The following is a 19,343-nucleotide window of genomic DNA, read 5'->3' as shown; positions in this document are numbered from 1 at the left end:
CACACTGAAGAACTGCGAAACTGTGTTTATAGCATTTGCATGTTTAGAGAAAGATTTTGACAATCTTAATTAAAACATTCTTTGAAGCTCTAAAACATAGGGCCACAAGATTATCTACAACTTGTACAGAAACGAAACTGCATTTCTAAGACTTTAATGACTTGCAAGGGAAGCAGTAATTGAGAAGGCAGAAGTAGAGAGGATATAAAATGAAGACTGTGAATAGCAACAAAAGCGTTCTGAAAAAGAAACTTTGTTCACATCGAATATAAATTCTAATGATTGGGTACAATTTTACAAAGGTATTTGTGTGGAGTGCAGCCTTGTATGTAAGTGAAACGTGGGCTATGAACAGTTCTGTCAAGAAGACAATGGACGCTTTCAAAATGTGGTGATCAATAAGAATGCTGAAGATTAGATATGAGGATCGTGTAACTAAAGAAGAGGAACGGAATTAGAACAGGAAGAGGAAGAGGAAATTACGGCACAACTTTGACTACAAGAGGGGTACGTTGACAGGACATATCATGAGGCGTCAAAGAGTGAGGACAAAGGGGTTGGGTGATAGTATTCTGATAATAATCATCTGTTGAAATGCTATTCTGCTGTTTTATCGATTAATGTAAGCAGTGAATTTACTATTCCATGCACTTCTCTACGAAACATTTAAACCAGAACTGAAATCAGCTGAACGCCAAATCTTTCAACCGCTGTCTGACAACTACTGCATTCTCTTTCAACTTTCAATAACTATCACTGGCTAGCCACACACACATAAAGATTTAAGGAGGACAGAAATAAACAAACATTAGTTTTCAGCATATAATTCTTTAGATTGGCAACATGCACATAAACAAACCAAACTGGAAGGGACATGAGGTGAACACACTGTAGTTATGACTTCAAATCAGTGTTTTCGGTAAAATGTCTACAGCAAGTGACAGAAGAAAAAAGAGCGAATATGAAAATGTGCTTATGTTCCATAATCTAAGTTTTAGTTCAACCTCCAGCATGTGACCAGGTCAGGGGAAACGTAGATGTCCGCCAAAAACTCGATTCACTGTAAGTAATCAGTTGTTGTTGTTGTGGTCTTCAGTCCTGATACTGGTTTGATGCAGCTCTCCATGCTACTCCATCCTGTGCAAGCTTCTTCATCTCTCAGTACCTACTGCAGCCTACATCCTTCTGAATCTGCTTAGTGTATTTATCTGTTGGTCTCCCTCTACGAGTTTTACCCTCCACGCTGCCCTCCAATACTATATTGGTGATCCCTCGATGTCTCAGAACATGTCCTACCAACCGATCCCTTCTTCTAGTCAAGTTGTCCCACAAACTTCTCTTCTCCCCAATTCTATTCAATATCTCCTCATTAGTTATGTGATCTACCCATCTAATCTTCAGCATTCTTCTGTAGCACTACATTTCGAAAGCTTCTATTCTCTTCTTGTCTAAACTATTTATCGTCCACGTTTCACTTCCATACATGGCTACACTCCATACAAGTACTTTCAGAAACGACTTCCTGACATTTAAATTTATACTCGATGTTAACAAATTTTTCTTCTTCAGAAACGCTTTCCTTGCCATTGCCAGTCTACTTTTATATCCTCTCTACTTCGACCATCGTCAGTTATTTTGCTCCCCAAATAGCAAAACTCCTTTACTACCTTAAGTGTCTCATTTCCTAATCTATTCCATCTAATTTCCATCAGCATCACCCGACTTAATTCGACTACATTCCATTATCCTCGATTTGCTTTTGTTGATGTTCATCTTATATCCTCCTTTCAAGACACTGTCCATTCCGTTCAGAGTAATCAGTTATTCACGTAAAAATAGATGTGAACTGTTTTATAATCTGCAAGTATCACATATCAAAACAAAACTGAATCATTATTTCAATAACTATCACTGGCTAGCCACACACACATAAAGATTTAAGGAGGACAGAAATAAACAAACATTAGTTTTCAGCATATAATTCTTTAGATTGGCAACATGCACATAAACAAACCAAACTGGAAGGGACATGAGGTGAACACACTGTAGTTATGACTTCAAATCAGTGTTTTCGGTAAAATGTCTACAGCAAGTGACAGAAGAAAAAAGAGCGAATATGAAAATGTGCTTATGTTCGATAATCTAAGTTTTAGTTCAACCTCCAGCATGTGACCAGGTCAGGGGAAACGTAGATGTCCGCCAAATACTCGATTCACTGTAAGTAATCAGTTGTTGTTGTTGTGGTCTTCAGTCCTGATACTGGTTTGATGCAGCTCTCCATGCTACTCCATCCTGTGCAAGCTTCTTCATCTCTCAGTACCTACTGCAGCCTACATCCTTCTGAATCTGCTTAGTGTATTTATCTGTTGGTCTCCCTCTACGAGTTTTACCCTCCACGCTGCCCTCCAATACTAAATTGGTGATCCCTCGATGTCTCAGAACATGTCCTACCAACCGATCCCTTCTTCTAGTCAAGTTGTCCCACAAACTTCTCTTCTCCCCAATTCTATTCAATATCTCCTCATTAGTTATGTGATCTACCCATCTAATCTTCAGCATTCTTCTGTAGCACCACATTTCGAAAGCTTCTATTCTCTTCTTGTCTAAACTATTTATCGTCCACGTTTCACTTCCATACATGGCTACACTCCATACAAGTACTTTCAGAAACGACTTCCTGACATTTAAATTTATACTCGATGTTAACAAATTTTTCTTCTTCAGAAACGCTTTCCTTGCCATTGCCAGTCTACTTTTATATCCTCTCTACTTCGACCATCGTCAGTTATTTTGCTCCCCAAATAGCAAAACTCCTTTACTACCTTAAGTGTCTCATTTCCTAATCTATTCCATCTAATTTCCATCAGCATCACCCGACTTAATTCGACTACATTCCATTATCCTCGATTTGCTTTTGTTGATGTTCATCTTATATCCTCCTTTCAAGACACTGTCCATTCCGTTCAGAGTAATCAGTTATTCACGTAAAAATAGATGTGAACTGTTTTATAATCTGCAAGTATCACATATCAAAACAAAACTGAATCATTCTAGATTCCACCGAAGATGCCTTAAAGTAAAAGGCGAAACGCGTCTTGAACCAATAAAGTACACTGGATAAAGAAAAAAACGTTTGCTACGTCCAAAGGAAATAATCAATAGCTGTAGGTAATTAGCAAATTACATCTTATGACATACCAGCAAATTAGTTTCGGTTTAACTTCTCAATACACATGCTATTAAATGCTGTTTAAAAAAATTAATCTATCCCTTCCGAAAAAACTGTAGTTTCTTTCATATCTTGGTAGTTAAACAGATTTTGGATATTTATCATGCGACGAAATACATGAGTTTTTACAAGTTATCGTTTGCAAAAAAACACGTTTCGATTTCTTGAACCGTTTACGAAATTTGCAGTTGATACAACCACATGGTTTACGACGAGAAGGACGAAGTATCGGTCGCGTCGCGAGCGACCTGCGCGCGGTCACCGCACAGCCCGTCCGCCGACATATCATCCAATATCTCGAGAACGGTGATAGCTAACGTTCTGCTCTCAGCTTTGAAAACAATTTCGATATGTTGACTAAATTTCATACGCAATAATGTATTACCTAAAATGAACTGTACGCAAAGTCCACGCAATGCGTGTTTACCTCTGCACACCCATTCAAATTTCGTGTAAAGGTTTACGTAAATGCGATACAGCAAGTAACCACGGCGAATAACGAAAAGAAATTCGGTCCTTTATCGAGAGAAGATATCAAGCTGTAACATGCCCAAGAATCAAATTTTTCTACCGAATAGTTTCCTTGGAATCGGATGATAAGTATTTCATAGCTGCCGCCGCGTCCGCGCCAGCGGTTCGGCGAAAGTTCGTGTGGCCCGGGGGTCCGTACCTGACGTCACGCTCAGCGCGTTCTATGATTGGCGGCGCGCACCTGGAGCGCGGCACGCGGCAGCGGAAGCGGTTCGACATGGTCAAACCGCGACGCAGAGCCTGCCGCGCCTTGCCGCTGACGCCATTTCCATGGCAACCACGCCGCTGACGCGCGGTTTTGACGCGCGGCAGCCCTAGTGGGAACCGGCCTTAAGTCGCCAGCCACCCCAGGCATCGCGTCGCCCCCTGGGTAAACGGCAGACAGCCCGGCGGCTGCATCGGGGGTCACCACTGGGTGAGGCGAATGCCGCGCCGAAAACTGGGGTCGACCTCCATGTCTGTGAACAGCGAGAGAAACTCGAAAGCGCCGAACTGCTCCTTTGCCAAGAAGACTACCGTCACAAGGGACGTCATTTTCGTCTCGCCGCTCGCTACTCGCTATCAAAGACAACTGAGGCGTAAGGTATTTATGGTATAATGAAAAAGTTGATCTATGAATACTAGAAGTACACATATAACATGTAGGGATTAATTCTTGTCACTTTACTGTTCCATCAAGTTGTTAGACTTCCATGAGCCTTAAAAAAGAGTGCTCGTATGCCATTGCCGAGTAATGGCTCCTCTGCGAGTTTTTTCTGTATGTTGGTATTTTAATGCCTCACAAGGAGGTGACAAAATAGCCAAATACAGTATGTCTACAAGGCACAATGTCGTTGATAAATGTTGCATAATATGAAACGAATGAGGTACAATAGAAGACAGTTACCGAATTTTCAGATGTTTAAGTGAATTTCGCCCACTTACGGTGAATAGAAAGAAACGCTTGTTGCTTACTTTTATGTTCCTTGCATAAAATTGCACGATAGATCGTCATGTGGTCGAATGAGTCATTTTAGATGAAAATTGCCAGTTAATTTATACATCTATTTCTACTCTTAACATCACCATACAATTACTATTCTTTTCCCCCAAAATGGTAACAAGAAATACAGATTGAGTTATCAGTTCCCATCCATAACTTTTTACATATTACAAACATAGAAAGTCTTCTACAGAGTAGAAGGAGTTCTCAAGCAGAAACTTTTTCAGTTTATTTCCAAATTTTACCATACTGTCTGTTAGACATTTTATATCACAGGGTAAGTGGTCAAAATTTTTTGTTCAAACCTTAATGGCAACCTAAAGAAAACCTTAATGTTCAGTAATGAATGTAATTTTTTCTTCTATTATTGTGATCATGTACTTCATGGTTCCTTTTGAACTGTAGTAGATTGTTTACAACAAGTTTCATGAGGGAATAAATATACTGTGAAGCGGTAGTCAGTAGGCCCAACTCCTTAATCAGATGGCTACAAGACGATCGCGCGTGAGTGCCACATATTATTGTTACAACTCGTTTTTGGGCAATGAAGACCTTCTTTCTTAAAGACGAATCACCCCAGAACATTATTCCATATGACATTGCTGAATGAAAAGAAGCAAAATATGTCAACTTACTGATTTATCTCTTTTCAAAATTTGCTATGATTCTAAGTAAAAATGTAGCGAAACAAAGTTTTTTTAGCAGTTCCCAAATTTATGTTTTTCCAATTAAAATTCTCATCAATATGGACACCTAAGAATTTTAAAAGTTTCCACCTTATGTATTACTTCACCACCATGTGTTACACTTATCACAGATGCAGTACCCCCAGAGGTGCAGAACTGTATATAATGTGTCTTTGTGAAATTCAGGGTGAGACAATTTGCAGAAAACCAAACAATGATACTTTTGAGAACTTTGTTTACATTTCTTCCAGTTCTGTATGAGTACTGAGAGTGATAACAATACTGTTCTCATCTGCAAAAAGAACTAATTCTGCTTGCTGTACATTAGATCGTAGATCATTAACATATATGAGAAACAGTAGTAGACCTAAGATTGAGCCTTGGGAAACCCCATATGTGATTTCAACCCAGTCAGAATTATGTCCCTGAATTCTGTTGGTTGAGTTACTACTAAATACAGCTTTTTGAAACCTTTTGGTTAGATGTGATAAGATGCATTGGTTGACTACACCATCAACCCTACAAAATTTATCTAGCAGTATATTATTATTTACACCATCAAATGCCTTGGATAGGTCACAGAAAATACCCACCGGTGCTGTTTTGTTATTTAATGCTTGTACTATCTGGTGTGCGAACATTTAAATGGCATTCTCAGTAGAGCACCCCTTCTGAAAGGCAAACTGTGATTTGGTGACAATATTATTGTTGCCAAGATGTGATAATCTTCTACAATACATCGCCTTCTCAAAAATGTAGGTAAATGATAAAAGCTGTGAAACAGGTCGGTAGTTGCTGATGTCTCTCTTATCTGTGAAATAAAAGGTGTCACATTCAAATTCAAAACTGAACGCTATTCAGTCTGTGAATCCAAAGAAGAGTGAAGACACCGATTGAAACAAGTGTACTGTTACAAGTCACTGTTTCAGAATTAATAATGCGATGTGTGACAGATAAATTGAAGCATACCGAAAAAACGGTGAGATGTCATTCTGGCTTCTTACACAAACGCAACATCAGCTGCAATGTAACTGATCAGGGTCTCAAATCTCCATGACAGGTAGACCAGACACCACAGCACGTTTATATAATGCCCATGAACAGTGTCAGATGTTGTGTGATACTTGTGAAGGATACAGAGACACTTTCTACGCATGTGTTACCTGCAACTGTTATAATTTGGAAGCTGCTCTACTCTTGATCTCCAGTTGCGTGTCTGGTATAATTGTGCAGCAATAAGATTTTGGGGCATTTAGATGTTACAGTTGAGTTGCACATGACCACGAGGGCAGGCATTATCGTTGTCAAGGTTACAGTCTATCATGTCTGGTCAAGACAAGGGAAGAATGCCATATTGCATACTGGGCTCACAGTGATCCCTTTACAACTGTGCCTACCATTTGAGACCAAATAATGGTCTTTTATCAGCAATGTGTTATCCTGCACCATGGTTCAGAGATTCATTTATTGGTTTATTTGTATATTTATGTCATTTTTGCAATACCCTGTTGGGTGGAACAGCGATCATTGCAATTTATAAATAACAGACTCATTAGCCAGAACATTATTATCACCTGCCTATCATCGATTAAATGTGTACTGGCAATAGCAGCGTCACTTCACGAGGAATGACTGCTAGTCAGACGCATGCACAGTCGATGTAGGATCAGCAAATGTGCTGTCCATCTGTAGATGGGGAAGGTATGCTGTATGTCCCAGTTTGAAGGAGGGAATTTTATGATGACCTGAACGCTTATCACGAGCATTTCGGAATGCACGATTTGTTGAGTATTTGAGGAGCGCTGTGGTGATTGCCTTCGACATATGGCGAAACCAAGGTGAAACTATGTCCAGACGTCATGGGGTTGGGTGGCCATCCCTAATTACATTCTCGAATGTTGTAGGCCGGGCAGACTGGTAGAACGCGACAGACAGTGCAGGCTACAAGTGTGTCTGAACACACAGTGCCCTCAAGACTCCTAACAGTGTGCCTCTGCAGCTGACAACCCATACATTTGTTAATGTTAACATCATGACATCAGCAACTATGACTAAAATGGGCACATTAGCAGCTCCTGGACACCTATGCTGTGGGACCGAGAGAAACTGGCGCTTTTTCCAATGTGCTCTAGGGAAATTCACCTTGACATACATAGGTCCAGTAGAGATTGTTCAAGGCACCATGATGGCCAACAAGTAATATACACTTGTTTCAGACCACGTACTCCTCTTCATGAGGATCATGTTTCCCGATGGCAGTGGCGTTTTTCAACCAGGTAATGCACCATATCACAAGGAATGGAAGTGATGGAGTATTTCGAGGAACAGAGTGGCGAGTTTCAATTAATGTGCTGGTCCCACAACTCACCAGATGGGAATGCGATCGAACACATCTGGGATGTGTCTCGACGTGGCGTAAGAGCTCATTCCCCTGGTGAGGAATTATTGGGAATTAGGTGCCTTGTGTGGGCAGTGTGGCGCCAATTCCCTTCCAGACCATGATGCGTCACTGCTGCTTTCCGTTGCAAAGGTGGACATATCAGGTATTACATAGGTGATTATAATGTTCTGGCTGATGAGTGTTTATGTTTTAGTCCTTAGTAGCAGTTTTCATTTAGTCTACTGGTTACTGGTTTTGGTATACAGTACCACCTCAGGACATCATCTGCCATGCTCTCGGGAAACTACTAGGTACCTCAAATATGTCAAGCTTGTAATAACTCTTATTTCTTTCTTATTTTGAACATTATAATATGGTATGTCTACAATATAAGATTTTCACTATCCTTATTTCTGTCTACTAGTATGCTCCAACATTCATATGGATATCGATGTGGTGCTCTACATAGTGGCATTCGTTATTTCAAATCATCTTGCCCAATTTTGCTATTTCATTTTACATATTGCTATTAACACCACAATGAGAACTGATACTGTAATTGCAGTAATAAACAATATAACTCTTACAACTATTGAAAGCCTCTATTAATACTGCATCACCATGAATTTTCTCTAGAATCTACAACTACTACTGTTACTACTATGTTACTACTGACATTTGTTACTAATATTAACACTAATACAAATACTTATACTGCAGTTACAAAAGATAACATTATATTTTCTGCCTCAGATAGAAAGGTTACTAGCTTACTGCCTTGTATAGCTTTGCTCTTTCCATGTACCGTAATCTAAGGTGGACACACATACACACGCAATTTATTAGAAGGTGGGGTCAAATAAAAGCAGCCAGAGATTAGAGTTCTATAGTACAAAGCAATACAACACAGGAAAGTAAATGCAGCACTAAGATGACTATATCAGCTGTTGAAAATGACCACCATTCATCTTTTGATGCTTTTGGGCCCTGGTCGGTAGGATGCTGAAGGCGGATCGAAGGTTGGATGCTTGAATTGCTGCAGTCTCATGTGGAGTGTTCTGCTGCAGTTCTTGATGACTGTGAGGGTTGTTGTGATTGACTCTGCTGTTGAGGGCTCTCGTGCAGTGTCATAACACACTGACAGATCAGGTGACAAAGATGGCCAGGTAGGGCCCCAACCAGGCTGACATAGGCTAACAACTGTAAATCATGAAATTGTGTACCTGTGATCCAAGGTTTGGCTTGCTGTATGACCAGTTGCTCCATCTTCTTGGAAGTAACTCCATTAAAGCTTCCACAAATAGCTCCAAAATGTTGGCAATGTGATAGGCCAAAGTCAACAGCTGATTGAAGAAGGTGAAACCAGTAATGCTGCGTGCAGACATTGCACACCAAAATCCAACCTTATGATCGTGCAAAGGTGTTTCGTGCACGTTCTGCTGACTCTCTGCTACCCAGGACCTGTGATTCTGTTAGTTGACGTAACTTTCAGCTGAAATTAGTCTCCATCAGGCATAAAGGAAAGATCCATGTCCAAGCCATTCATTGTTATCTCAGTGAATGGACATTCACAAATGTGGAGGTGCTTAGGAACATCTGCTGGTTTTAATGCATGACCAACAGACATCCGATAGGGATATACAGGGTGGTCCATCGATAGTGATCAGGCCAAATATCTCACGAAATAAGCATCAAACGGAAACACTACAAAGAGAGATACTCGTCTAGCTTGAACTGGGGAAACCAGATGGTGCTATGGTTGGCCCGTTAGATGGCGCTGCCATAGGTCAAACGGATATCAACTGGGTATTTTTAAATAGGAACCTACATCTTTTATTACATATTAGTGTAGTACATAAAGAAATATCAATGTTTTAGGTGGACGACTTTTTTCGTTTTGTGATAGATGAGGCTGTAATAGTCACAAACGTACAAGTACGTGGTATCACGTAACATTCCGCCAGTGCGGACGGTATTTGCTTCGTCACGCATTACCCATCTTAAAATGGACCGTTTGCGAATTGCGGAAATGGTCGATATCTTGTTGATATATGGCTATTGTGATCAAAATGCCAAATGGGCGTGTGCTATGAATCCTGCTCGGTATCCTGGACGAAATTATCCAAGTGTCCGGACCGTTCGCCGGATAGTTAGCCTACGTTATTTAACGAAAGTGTTCAGCCACATGTGAAACGTGAACCATGACCTGCAACAAATGATGATGCCCAAGTAGATGTTTTAGCTGCTGTCGCGGCTAATCCGCAAATCAGTAGGAGACGAATTGCACGAGAATCGGGAATCTCTAAAACGTCGGTGTTGAGAATGCTACATCAATATCGATTGCACCCTTTCCATATTTCTGTCCACCAGAAATTGCATGGCGACGACTTTGAACGTCTTGTACAGTTCTGCCACTGGGCACAAGAGAAATTACGGGATGATACTACAAGATGTTTCACTGCATTATAGAATGTCGATGTACTTCCAACATTATGGATGTCTGGCACATAGCTCGCGTACGGTTGAAGCGGTATTGAATAGTATATTTCATGACAGGTGGATTGATCGTCGAAGCACTATACCATGGCCCGCACATTCACCGGATGTGACGTCCCCGGATTTCTTTCTGTGGGAAAAGTTGATGGATATTTTTTATCGTGATCCACCGACAACGCCTGACAACATGCGTCAGCGCATTGTCAATGCATGTGCAAACATTTCGGAAGGCGAACTACTCGCTGTTGAGAGGAATGTCGTTACACGTATTGCGAAATGCATTGAGGTTGACGGACATCATTTTGAGCATTTATTGCATTAATGTGGTATTTACAGGTAATCATGCTGTGACAGCATGCGTTTTCAGTAATGATTAGTTCACAAAGGTACATGTATCGCATTGGAGCAACCGCAATAGAATGTTTAAACGTACTTACGTTCTGTATTTTAATTTAAAAAAACTACCTGTTGCGAACTGTTCATCTAAAATTGTGAGCCATATGTCTGTGACCATTACAGCGCTATCTATCACAAAGTGAAAAAAGTGGCCTAACTAAAACGTTCATATTGCTTTACGTACTACTGGAATATGTAATAAAAAATGGGGGTTCCTATTTAAAAAACACGCAGTTGATATCCGTTTGACCTATAGCAGAGCCATCTAGCGGACCAACCATAGCGCCATCTGGTTTCCCCCTTCAAGCTAGATAAGTTTTTCATTTGACGCTTATTTCTTGAGATATTTGGCCCAGTCAATCAATGGACCACCCTGAATATGCAGGTCTGCATAATTAGTGTGATATCCTGGTGTCTTGTGACAGGTGTTGGATTGATTTGGTAGGTCTCTGAAACATTTTCTGGCGCACTGCAGCCATGTTTTGTAGTGTGCTGGGGAGTTAAGGCATTTTTTTTTTTTTGCTGGTTCAAAACAGATCCTGTTTGACATCAATTTCGGATTAAGCGTTGCATGGTACTCGTTGCTCACACTTTAACACCACTAAATTTCGCAGAAAACAAATGACCACACCGTTTCCACGACTTCGTTCTCACATAACTTTTCACAACGAACGCCTGCTGCTCCACTGCGAGTACCATCGCCCCCTTTGCTCTGCTCCACTCACACTGGCACAGCCTGCACTACAATCTGAACTGATGTGGATCACGTGGAGGATCACATGGCGTGCATGTCACAGGGTGTGGCTATATGCATATATTCACGTGCAATCGTATCCAACCTCCCAGGCTACTTTCATTTGCTCCACACTGTACTAACAGAAGTATCTAAGGTCTCTCTAGGTTTGGAGCCAGATTGGCCACGCCATCATGTCCGGCAATATTTTACTGCCTCGAGACAGCATTGCAACCGATCAGAGTGTATCACTTGTATTTCACTCATTTTTCTAATCTTCTTAGATACACAAGTGGTCAACTCCCTTAACACTTTTGTTATTGGACCAGCCAATCGTAGTAATGTATTGTTTTCTTCACAGTACCTAAGACCAAGAGCATGTCTTCGTCCCTGCATTGGTGTCAGAGGCCACTAGCAGATGGACTATGGAATTATTCAGCCACGTGTAGCTGTCATTACTACCAACACAGAAAAGGCTACTACTGGAGTGGTGCTGTGAATATAATGCATAGACTACTGGCATTACAGCAATGAATCACATTTTGTACTGGCCCAGATGAGTATCGTCAGGCACTATGGCGGCGACCTTGGTCGCATTCTTTCTGTTTTCTGGAGACATGCAGCAGTGTTACTTCTGGGGTCATGGTATGTGGATCCGCTGGGGATGACCTCAGCTCAAGACTCATAGTGACTGAGGACGCTATCGGCACAATGGTATGCCACTGCCATCCCATGTCCCTGTTTGCTACCTCTCATGCAACAGTATTGTGACATCAACAATCAACAGGTAAATGCTCACCCACACATGGGATGTATCTCCATAAATTGTTTGCCTGATGTTGAAATACCCCCATGTCCCGAAAGACATCCAGATCTAACATGTCGGGGGTCAATCCATCGCAGTGCTAGTAACTGCGATATCAAGGACGAGTAGCAACGGTTATGGCCCACTTTCCGTCAGGAAAGGATAAAATGACTTTAAGATTTACTTCCCAACAGAACCAACGCATGTGTCCAGGTAATTGTGGTTGCAATACCAAACTATAAATTGGTTCATACCACTAAGTTACGTGTAAATTTGACTCGATTTTTCAATGACTGATATAATGTCACATACTGTATCAACATGTGAAGTAACATTTCGTTTCGTCAGGCCTTCCGAATACTTCAGTTCTTGTTGATGCAATGTATATTTAAACATAAACTCTACATCAAACAATGTTCATAGTCTTACGTGGAGGTTATCTTTTCAGTCTTACATGCTTCACTTTCTCCAGACTCTACCTTTCTCTTTTGCAGCTGATAAAGTCCATAGATTTATGTTCATGTATGATACTCATATAGCAACGCACCAGCAACCTACTTCCACATCCATTCCCTTCCAGTTTAATTTGGGAGATATATAACCAACAATGAAACTAGAAACTCCATCCACTACATTAATATATACAGAAACTTTGGAAAAGAATTTTAGCTTAGGAAACAATCCCCATACTACAACACTGAATGAACATAATACAAAGAAAGATATTGACATCGATTAAAACAATAAGTTTACTGTTAACCATTGCCATCTCTGCTTTTTAGAAACTAAAATTTGATTTTTTCGCCATAATACTTCGTTAACGCCACCCTCCTCTAATTTGTTTAAATATATGCTTGTGTAGTGACAGAACTCACGACATGCCACAGACGGAGGTTGAGTGGGCACCTGTGGTCTGCACAGCTGTGACGAGGGTCCGGCCACAGTCGCTGTGCTCACTGTGTGGCTGTATATTGGGGGTTGGTCCTGCTGTGTCCAGTGGCTGGCCCACAGTGCAGAGGTAGACTGTTTCCATACATGTATTCACACAGGGACCACTGGGCAGCTGTCCATCCGCAGATGATGGGACCAACACAGCCAAAGGCGACAGTGGGTCCACTAACCCACTAAGATAAATGACTTACTAGTGAGACAATCAGTTTACACGCTGCTTCTCTTGAGTTCCTCATACTAGCAGTTTAACATACCAAGTTACAGTCACTCAGAAGTTATATTGGCAAAACTTTTAAATGTACTTAATTTGCTACTATGTCCATCAGATGGTGTTCGTAGGTCATATGCTACAGACTGGGCGGTAGGGGGAACATACAGTAAATATGATGACAGATACTTCTGAAATGACCGGGGAAGCAAATTCAGAGAAAAATGGAGCACAATATCTGTCATATTACGAAGCTACTGCAGTAAAAATTTAACTTCCATTAAAACCTTTATCACAGAGTTGGAACTTCGGCCAATACATTTATTTTATTCACACTGGCCAATGAGCACCCACACGAAACAGGTGAACATTGAATAGTATCTGACTGGGAGGCTGAACGAATCTATGAGTATGATCAGCAAAATAAGCAGACACATTAATTACATAATATATATTTATGCCTAAGTGCTGATCACAGGTTGTCACTCACTGAAATTAAGGATTTTGTTTCGTTACTGTGTTCAGTGTAATGATTTTTATCAGACTGTGATTAGTGTGTGTGTGTGTGTGTGTGTGTGTGTGTGTGTCTTATATTAGTGCTTAATAATTTAAATATAAGTGCAATGCACAGACAAAGGAACTATGCTACATATGCTAGTTGATGGAAGTTTGTATGCAGTGTGATAATCTGTGAAAAAGTTGTCGCTGGTGTTTGGACAATGTGGAATTTACAAGTGGTGCTTATGAAGCAAGTGCTGTGATGGAAAAAGAAAAGTATTTCAAGAGCCGTGCAAACCATGCTACATGTAGCAGTGGTGTTTAAAGGCAGTAACTGTTGGGAGATCCGTGTATCAAATGAGAACTACTGAAGATGTGGCAGTTTCTAGTTTTGCCAGTTGTAGTTTTGTTCTGTGTTTGTGTGTTGGTTAGCGTTTGTGATTTCTCATGAAGAAATTGGGCAATGAATTTACCATTGACATAAAAAGAGAGGCTTCATGTATATGCATGTAACGTGGATGGATACTTGTGTGAAGTGGCTGTCATGGTAAGCAATGCAATAGTGTACATAGCTTGACGCAATGAAGAAGATACTGGTTGGGTTTTGTGACATGCACCCTATTTAAGTTAAGAAATGCGTTTCCCAAATTTGCTTCTAAATAATTCAGATAGAATTACATATTTGAAGTTAATGTGTAAATAATAGGCATCTTGAAAACATAGCTGTGGCGATAAGCAGTTTCATTCAAACATTAATTCTCGTTTATAATTTTGGGATACACTTCTGCAACAATAAAAATAAATGAGAAATGAATCACCGAGTGTACAGATTATTATCTGAAGGATATGAATTCCAGTTTTTGAAGCAGCTCGGTAAGTAGTGCATAAATATTCAGACATATCTAACAATAAAAGTAATTTATGAAATTTACTTGTCACTAGCATTGTAGTGAGTATTTATATTGTGATATGTTGATTACAAAGAATAGAAGGATCTGAAGATCTCTTTCATTTTGATGTTGTTAGGAATGGACCAATAACTGGAACAGGTCAGATAAGGAAACACCTAAGCTCTAGCAGAAGAAAACACTGCAGGACTAATCTTTACTAAAGCCACTGGGAAAATTAAGCAAACACTAGTCAGTAGATATTTGGCAGACCCTTCTCTAAGAGCCAAGTACGGAGTTTTCACACAAAAAGCGCCTTCCTTTGTGTGTTGCACAAGCTAGTGACTGAAGTATGTCAATATCACGAGAAACAACAGACTAGAAGTGGGAAGGAAATGTGAAGGAAGACAGAGCATTATGCGGAACTGCCTGAAGCGGCAGAGCTGTTGTGAAACCCTGTCGCCTTTCTTGGGAGGTGGTCATGTGGTGTTTAAGAATTGTGTTTTTATACACCTTCTTTAAGAGAGATGTTCCATATATGCTCTGATTGAGAATGACAACATTTTCCTTAGAGCATAGTAAACTTCAAAAATCTTATTTCTAATACCCCTCGAATACTTCGTTAGAGTTAATGAATTTTGTTACAGAACTTGTCAGCGAATCCCACATATATATCTAGAACGTAAAAGGGAGATACAAAACACACAAAACTGTTGTACTGATATGGGTGCAGCGACTATTGTGACTGACTACTCCAGTACAACGAAGATTTCAGGATTTACAGAATGGAAACGTCACGAATAGGGAATTTAAAACACGTTGCTGCCCACCTTGAACTGTGCTGCAGCATTCTAAGGTACACTATGTGATCAAAAGTATCCAGACAACTGGCTGAAATTGAATTACAAGTTCGTGGCGCACTGTGTAGGTAATGCTAGAATATAATATGGAATCAGCCGACCATTAGCCTTGATGACAGCTCCTACTCACGCAGGCATACGTTGAATCAGGTGCTGGAAGGCTTCTTGGGGAATGGCAGCCCATATTTCATGGAGTGGTGCACTGAGGAGAGGTATCGTTGTCAGTAGGAAAGGCCTGGCACGAAGTTGGTGTTCCAAAACACCACAAGATGTTCTGTAGGATTCAGGTCAGGACTCTGTGCAGGCCAGTCCATTACAGGGATGTTCATGCTGAGTAATCACTCCGGCACAGGCCGTGCGTTATGATCAGGTGCTTGATCAGGTTGAAAGATGCAATCTCCGTCCACGAATTGCTCTTCATCATAACCGCCTCCGAATTTTACTGTTGGCACTACACACACTGGCAAATGACGTACACCAAGGATTCGCCACACCCACTCCCTGCCATAGGATGGCAACATTTTGTACCGTGATTCGTCACTGTATCCACTGCAAGTACAATGACAGTTAGGTGGGAGCTGACAAAACTAGGATTTCATGGTCTAACGGCTGCTCTTAAGCCACACATCACGAAGGTAAATGCCTGGTGTAAGAAGCGAAAGCATTGGACGGTTGAGGAGTGGAAAAACGTTGTGTGGAGTGACAAATCATGGTACACAATGTGTCAATCGGATGGCAGGGTGTGGGTATGGCGAATGCCCTGTGAACGCTCTCTGCCAGCATGTGTAGTGCCAACAGTAAAATTCAGAGGCGGTGGTTTTATGATATGGTCGTATTTGTCATGGAGGATGCTTGCACCCCTTGTTGTTTTGCGTGGCACTATCACAGCACAGTCCTACATTCATGTTTTAAGCGCCTTCTTGTTTCCAACTGTTCAAGATCAGTTGGGGGATGGCGATTACATCTTTCAACATGATCGAGCACCTGTTCATAATGCATGGGCTGTGGCCGAGTGGTTGCATGACAGTAACGTGTTTGCGAAGGACTGGCCCACACAGGGTCCTGACCTGAACGCTACAGAACACATCTGGGATATATTGGAACTCCAGCTTCGTGCCAGGTCTCACCGACCAACATCGATACCTCTCTTCAGTGCAGAATGAGCTGCCATTCCCCAATAAACCATCCAGCACCTGATTGAACGTATGGCTGCGAGAGTGGAAGCTGAGATGAGGGCTAAGGGCGGACCAACACCACACTGCATTACAGCATTACCGATGGAGGGCTTCGTTGAATTTGTAAGTCATATTCAGCCAGGTGTCTGGATACATTTGATCACACAGTGTATACAAGAAAATGGATATCAGTAGTAGTGTATTTTACTGCACATGCACATCTAATTAAAATTTGTGGTGGACATTGTAGGCCTGGCAGTACACACACGTATCGCTGTGTAACGTAGAATTGTGACTTGTCTCACGCTTACCTGGTGTCTGTCGGTTTCTCTGCAATCAGGTGAGTCAACTCCACAACATTTTGTGGGTCGTTGACTACAGCCTCAGCCCAGCCCTGCGTCGCCATCACATGGAGCAAGTGGGCCTTTATGAAGGCGACGGCGGCCTGCTTCAGCCTGTTGGCGGAATGCTTAATCGCAATAACACCTGCAGCTGCCGCAGTCTCGACAGACAGCTGGGCGACCACCTGTTGCTCACAGTGCGCTTTCAGTACCGACAGGCCGTATACGTCGGCGGCGACCAGCAGCTTTGGGGCCATGCTGGGCAGCTGGGGCACCTGCAGGGTGTAGAGGTATGCCAGCACCTGGCGCAGCACAGGACCCTCTGTGTCCGAGAGTACGAGCTGGCTGCTGCTGCCCTCTACAGTGACGCGACGGAACATGTCCGCAAACACGGGACTCCTGGCGGCCAAGACAGCCCTGTGAGCCACAAGCCGCGTGTCTCCAGCCAGCAGAGTCACCACAGCGCCCTCCCCGGCGTCCAGCAGGGCTCCCAGATCCACGGCCGTGGCCTCCTCAGCCTCCTGAACTCGTCCCACTGTGAGCGATTCTGAAACACGGTTTCCCAAATGTTGGAAAAAGTGGGAGTGGCTGTCAGTGCAGAGTTAATCAATGCCACAATTTAAAGGCATTTCTAAAGCTGCTATCAGGATAAAATTTACACCCAACATAGATTATAGTGTGTAGATGAAGGAAATAATACTTTTGAAAATCTATTGCATCTCCTCTTAAAACTTCCCTATTTGCCTGTACAAAATGCCGCAGAAGGAATAGAGGCCTCTTTCTACAATTACCTGCTCAAAGTATCAAAATGAATATCTAGCACAAGACTGAGAGCATACATTGTTCAACACCCAGTCCCGATTTATGCAGTTATTTAAGAAAACAATGATATTTCATGCCTGAAATCTGTATCCCTCTGCCCTTAATTGCTATACCAGCATGTTTCTTTCCAGGAATTGATACAGGGGATCAAGTAACTGCTGTCACAGTCTGGAATGACTTTCTAGAAACGTGACATAGAGGTGGCGGGCATAGCTAGATGGCAACTTCTGACATATTCCAATATGGCAACACCCAACATTTTGTAGGGTAGTGGCATAACGCACCCCCTCCCCACAATGGATAAAATAAAATTTTATCTGGAGTAAAAATAACTGTGCCTAATTGCGTTTCGGTTACAATACTAAATTATTTCTAAAAGATCATGTTTATCATGACTATTTCGCAACAATTTGTAGCTATTACATAATTTACCATCAAGCTACAGCTTGTCAAACGAATGTATGAACTTCATCTTCCAAACATAATGCTCCTGCTGCACCCAATAGTTTTCACTTTGTACCATGATGGAGAAATCGAGACATATAGATCACATATGCTTCAATATCTCATAAAAATTTCTAGCAAATCACCAGAAATTTCGTCATCACTCACTTCATAACAATAAATGAAAAAATATTAAACTTCAACTCAACACTTACTATGTAATGGCTACTATTGTAGTGTAAGATGTGTACAGTACTTTATTTTTATTATTATTTGTGGCACCTAGTCAGACACAAAGCGTTGGCAAGTTAAAATCGTTCGATTTCTGACACTGCAGAAGTAAGGAGTCCAGCAATCAAGTGATTCAGAAACAGTAAGCAGAGTGCATGAATTTTCACTTGATTGATTTTAAGTAAAGGTGCAGGATGAGGGTGACGCAAGTGTCAATAGAGATAGAAGTGGTGTAGAGGAAACAAGTTTTGTAACAAGTGCATAACTTCACTGCAGACAGTTAGTTAACTTCCATTTTTGAGTAGTCTTAGACGCAATGAAAAGGCTACATCATTACAAATAAGAAGTACCAATTGTATAATTGACACATTAGTCTGAGGTTTAATAAAGCATCTACAAAAGCTAAGTATCATTTATCTTTCATCACTTTCAAAATAAAAATTTTCAAAGGAAATATTCTTCTTACAAGGGAACCTCCCCATCTCACCCCCCTCAGATTTAGTTATAAGTTGGCACAGTGGATAGGCCTTGAAAAACTGAACACAGATCAATCGAGAAAACAGGAAGAAGTTGTGTGGAACTATAAAGAAAATAAGTAAAATATGCAAACTGAGTAGTCCATGCCAAAGATATGCAACATCAAGGATAGTGTGAGCTCAGGAGCGCCGTGGTCTCGTGGTTAGCGTGA

General features: G+C 41.3%; 1 protein-coding gene across 1 annotated transcript in view; it reads right to left on the bottom strand.

The window, feature by feature from the left end:
* LOC126426781 (ankyrin repeat and KH domain-containing protein 1-like) overlaps positions 1 to 19,343 on the bottom strand; it is a 116,697-nt gene that overhangs the window by 14,690 nt on the left and 82,664 nt on the right. The window contains exon 3 of the mRNA XM_050088776.1: positions 17,129 to 17,705. Coding sequence (XP_049944733.1) covers positions 17,129 to 17,705 — 577 coding nt within the window. The remainder of the gene's footprint in view (positions 1 to 17,128; positions 17,706 to 19,343) is intronic.

Source organism: Schistocerca serialis, chromosome 11 (assembly GCF_023864345.2).
Source record: "Schistocerca serialis cubense isolate TAMUIC-IGC-003099 chromosome 11, iqSchSeri2.2, whole genome shotgun sequence".
Lineage (NCBI taxonomy): Eukaryota > Metazoa > Arthropoda > Insecta > Orthoptera > Acrididae > Schistocerca > Schistocerca serialis.
The sequence above is the reverse complement of the archived record's forward strand: the minus strand, read 5'-3'. Positions and strand labels throughout refer to the sequence as shown.